Here is a 5,000-nt window from a genome sequence, read left to right as displayed (position 1 = left end):
GAAGTACCTCACAAAGATGATTACTGGCCTCAAACAAATGCCCTACACTGACCGCCTCAAAAAAACTTCAGCTTTACTCCGTAGCATATCGCTTACTCAAAGATGATCTCTGCCTAACATATACAGCTATGTCAAACCCAGAGCTGTTGGACATGCTATACCTAAAGAAATCCCAATCCCTCCGAGCTACATGCTCTAGGGACCTATACCTTGTCACCACAATAAACAGGATGCGCTGGAGGGATAAATTCCTGTCCCAGAGATTTTCTTATACTCTAGAACAAGCTACCCATCTATGTCAATCAAAGTTCTGCATTAGCACTCTTCAAGATAAATCTTGATGAGTGGATGGGAAATAGGAAATACACCCCGGGGATCACTTCTGTGTCTCTGCTGGACAGTGGCACAGGAAAATAACTTTCTTGGGTGGTGTAAGCTATGGAACCTTGCTGGCTAGGCTTGCGTAGTCCCTTGGGCCGATAGCCCAGTACCTACCTATGAACCTGCTAGCTCAGTCAGAATTTCTGAGGTGTAATGCAAACACTTCTTCCCCCTTCCACCTGTTTCAAAAGTGCATTCTTTTATTGGCAACCATATATTCTTTCTATGTCACTAAAATGTGAAACTCTACCCCATGACTACTAGACAAGCAGTATCTTCAAACTGCTTCAAATATATGTTACATGACTTTCTATTTAATTCTTGTCCTTGTTTCTGTTCTAACTGCCCAGACTAAACTCAACTCATAACATTAGCTACTACTACTACCACCACCCTACTTAATATGTCCTTTAGTTTGTTGTTTAAGCAACCATATTGCTATCAGTCAGTATTATCCTGCACTGCCATAAGTCCATACTGCACTATGTACATGTTTTTTCTCTTCAAAGCTCTCTTCAACATACCTACAGTTTTCTGATGTGTTTCTCTTCTCCCTAGCATACTCACAATTCTGTTTTGACTACCTTCATCCAGGATCCCCTATTAGGACAGTCAGATATCTGTACTACACTGTATATTGCACATTTTTATTACCTATTCTTTGTTATGTACACATTTCTGCTTAATTGGTTTACATCAATTTTTCTAAATAATTATGTTTTAATATACTCATTGCAGTGTCATTTAACTTAGTTCTTTGCATGTAAAAATCTTTTTAATTGTATTTATATTCTTCTTAATACTTATATTTGCAATATACTTGTTATGATGATATAACACAATGATATAACACAAACAAACGATTGGTACCAAAGCCATGGTCTAAAACTCAATGCAAAAAAAAAATACATTATTATTCCCTTTGGCAAAATGGAATTCCCTACAAATTACAGTATTGATACCACCACCCTGAGCTCCAACACATTGGTGCGAGACTTGGGAACACAGGCTGATAGCAAAGGAAAGCTAAGGGCATAGCATCCAGGTAAAGGGATGTTATAATTCCATTGTACTCGACCATCATCAGACCACTAATGGAGTATAATGCACCCTTTTGCAAATAGCTCAACAGACACCTGCTGCAGCAGGAGAGACCTCAGAGGTTTCTCGCTAAGAAAATGCAGGGACTCCAAACCATGACCTATGTGGACAGGCTGAAAGCCCTGTCACTTTACTCTGTATCATATAGGCTGCTGAGAGGTGGCTTGTGCCTGGCCTATAGGGTACTCTCCAATCTTACCCTAATGGAATGCTGCACATGCATGAGTCAAATGGCTCAAGAGTAACTCACTCTAGGGATCTCAACCTAGCTTGATCATGTTGGAGAGACAAATATGTCTCCCAAAGAATGCCACTTCTCTGGAATAGACTGCCTATTCATGTAAAACAGAGCTCCTCACTGACTCTATTCAAATGCAACCTAGATAATTGGATGGGAAATTGCAAATTCACCCCTGGGATGGCACCCATGTCCCTCATGGAAAGGGGTAGCCGGTGTTGACTACAGACCCACTCTATTCATAAATTCATTCAGCCAGCAATTCATAAAATAACAAATGGGAATACCTGGGAATACCTGGGACTAACATGGCTAAGCTTGTAAAAGATTTAGGGCCCCTGGCTACTAACCTGCTATGAACCTATGAACCTATAGAATTCATGGAGATTTCTCCCCAAGTCTCCTCTTTTCTTGGCATTGCATATTGCAGACCACTACTGTTGTTTACAAATTTCTATGACATGCAGATGACTGGCATACATACTCATGTAGCAAAGGTCGTACTACAGTGCTGCCTTCAGAGTGAGCTTCAAACATCAGTGTGTACAGGTACGGTAACAAAGAATATCTTGTGTGAAGAACATCTCGCGTTAGTGCTACAAATGTCTCATTGAATGCAACAGGATCTTGTCTCTAGAAAACAAGAATGGATTTGTAAATTAGAACAATTAAATATCCCAAGACTTCATACTGCAGAAACTAAATAATTCATTAAACTATTTATCCTAGCTACATTCATAACAGCACATGAGTACTAAATGTTTACAATGTGTGCATAAAGTATCTGCATAAGAGTCTGAAGTAGTAATTTGTAAAATATTTCTGCATATTTGTAAAACATTTGTTACGGATAAAAGAGAACATAAAAGAAAACATGGTTCATGTGATACAAAATAAATCACAAATGGTTCTCACTTATTTGAATGTCTGTTGTATTACCTAAGGAGGCTGCACTGAGGTCAGCCTATCACTGAATGAGAATAGCATTAATATTTACTATTTTTGATGAACTAGCTTGATAATGACTTGCCTTTAGAACATATACATCACACTGACAGGTAAAAATATTTCAAAAATATTTGCTGCATACATTTTTTGGAAGAACATGACATATAAACAAATCATATCAGAAAGAAACAAAACAATGTGAAAGATTAGCCATTAAAACTATATTTCAGAAAGATGTACTGTATAGTTTTTGGTGGTAGTAATATGAATATGAATGAAATATATGACCAAATTACACAAAAACTTGGGATATTAGATAAGGAAAGGTGAAACTATAACTCAAAGTGATTTTCTTTGATTATTTTTATTTAACTCCTTTTTTAGCTCCTTTCAGCCATGACAATGGCTAAAAATTAATGGTATATATATATATATATATATATATATATATATATATATATATATATATATATATATATATATATATATATATATATATATATATATATATATATATTTGCTTGCCACGGTGGTCCAGCAGTTTCGCCTCAAAGCAAGAGGTTCTCCTGTTCGATTCTTGGCTGGAGCACCTTCTGTGTGGAGTCTGCATGTCCTCCCAGCAGATGTGTGAAGTTTAAAGACATGCAGGTAGGTGCGTGCGTGATTGGGTGTGCCTTCTTTGAAGGGTGGGTATTGGGCTGGCAACTCAGCACTGTAAAAATCCACTGCCAATCATTAGCAGACTGGAATTTTGCTGTGGTGACCCCTAACCGGGAAACGCTGAAAGACTTTCATACCTACATGCATATATATATATATATATATATATACAATCACCTCAAAATCTGATACATGAACTAAGTACACCAAAATGCATGAAATAGAAATATGCAACTTAAACACTAGAAATTCTGGAAACAAATGGATCAGTAAATATCCATCTATCTATCTACCTATCTGTCTTTCCATTTATACTGACTATAGGAAAAGTTTATGAATGACAAGAGAAAACAATCCGTACCATCTTTATTCTATAACCAACATATGATACTTACTGCCAGTTTGTTGGCTAAGCATACAATTAAGCACAACAGTTAGGGTTTTGCTATCTGTTTACGTGTTGTGTAAAATAATGCTATTAATTCACAGAAATACTTTGCAAATACTGATGGAGGATGATGTGGTGCTATAAAACAGTAAAGACTATTATAAGGAAGCTAATAACTTTCTAGCAACTTTTTCTTTCATAAACTACTACTGGCTACTGTACCACTTTTAAAACAAAAACAGCTTGATAAACTATTGACTGCTGCTGCAATACAGGCATTATATTTAAATAAGTTAATTGTTAGTTACTTGTTCATGACCCATGTCACCAGATATTTTATCTGACAGTTTTCCAGCCCCTTGGTAGATCCTTTATATCAGCTAAAGGCTCGTTGATAGAAAACATTTCATTTTTTTTAAACAGAATTTATTTTTCCTTTTCTGCCATCTATATTAAGAGATATAGCAAGCACTCACACTAACGTTCTGCTCTTGATGTAAGAAAACCACTTTACTTTAGTAGTCTGCATAAAGGTAGAATCCAAGCAGCTAAGTTTACAATTTATTTTCAGTAGAGTTTAATGATTATTTGCCATATCTTTAGAGGGGGTACTGAACAAAAATGCTTTTCGTTTTCAAATGAGAACATTACATTCAACTGAATGAACTGCTATGGACTCTGTATTTGCACCAATATATTCTGATATACTTATGGGGTTCTTTTAAAAACTGTGTATCTATGATAAAAGTAGCAACCAGTTTTTGTATATTATTCAGATGTGGCATCATTTACTGGATGACTGTTGGCTTAATCAGAATTAAAAACATTGTGACTTATTAGAATAATAATTAATATTACATCTTGTTCATAGTTTAATATACGTTTATAGAGAGCACAAGATATGGATATTAATGTAACTAAACTTACTGCTGTCTATGTGAAAAAAATATATATATGAATATATTTATTTTACAGAAACTCCACTTTCTGTCCAAATTTGCCACAATTCATGCACTATAAAAAATGTACCAGAAACATAGTTTCTATGAATCAGACAAATCTGTAGTGTGCATGGAAACATTAATAAGGAGGCTTCTTTACTTAAACTAAAGTTCATAAAAAGAGTTATTAAGAGTGGGCTATTCAACTGGCACATGATGTAGTGATGGAGATGCCAAGATGTTAGACTTTGGAGTATAGAGTTGCTGTGGACAGATCCAACACTTGTGCCTATATTATCTTTATTATCACTTTTGGCACTAATTATTTTCTTATTAAGGATTT

General features: G+C 35.6%; 1 protein-coding gene across 1 annotated transcript in view; it reads right to left on the bottom strand.

Annotated features, from left to right (window-relative positions):
* The window catches only part of LOC122800743 (maltase-glucoamylase, intestinal-like), a 1,506,799-nt gene that overhangs the window by 163,259 nt on the left and 1,338,540 nt on the right, over positions 1–5,000 (bottom strand). The window contains exon 41 of the mRNA XM_044069982.1: positions 2,205–2,353. Within this exon, the coding sequence (XP_043925917.1) occupies positions 2,205–2,353 (149 nt within the window). The remainder of the gene's footprint in view (positions 1–2,204; positions 2,354–5,000) is intronic.

The sequence above is a fragment of the Protopterus annectens genome, chromosome 4.part1, assembly GCF_019279795.1.
Source record: "Protopterus annectens isolate FY-2018-M chromosome 4.part1, PAN1.0, whole genome shotgun sequence".
Taxonomy (NCBI): Eukaryota; Metazoa; Chordata; order Ceratodontiformes; family Protopteridae; genus Protopterus; species Protopterus annectens.
The sequence above is the reverse complement of the archived record's forward strand: the minus strand, read 5'-3'. Positions and strand labels throughout refer to the sequence as shown.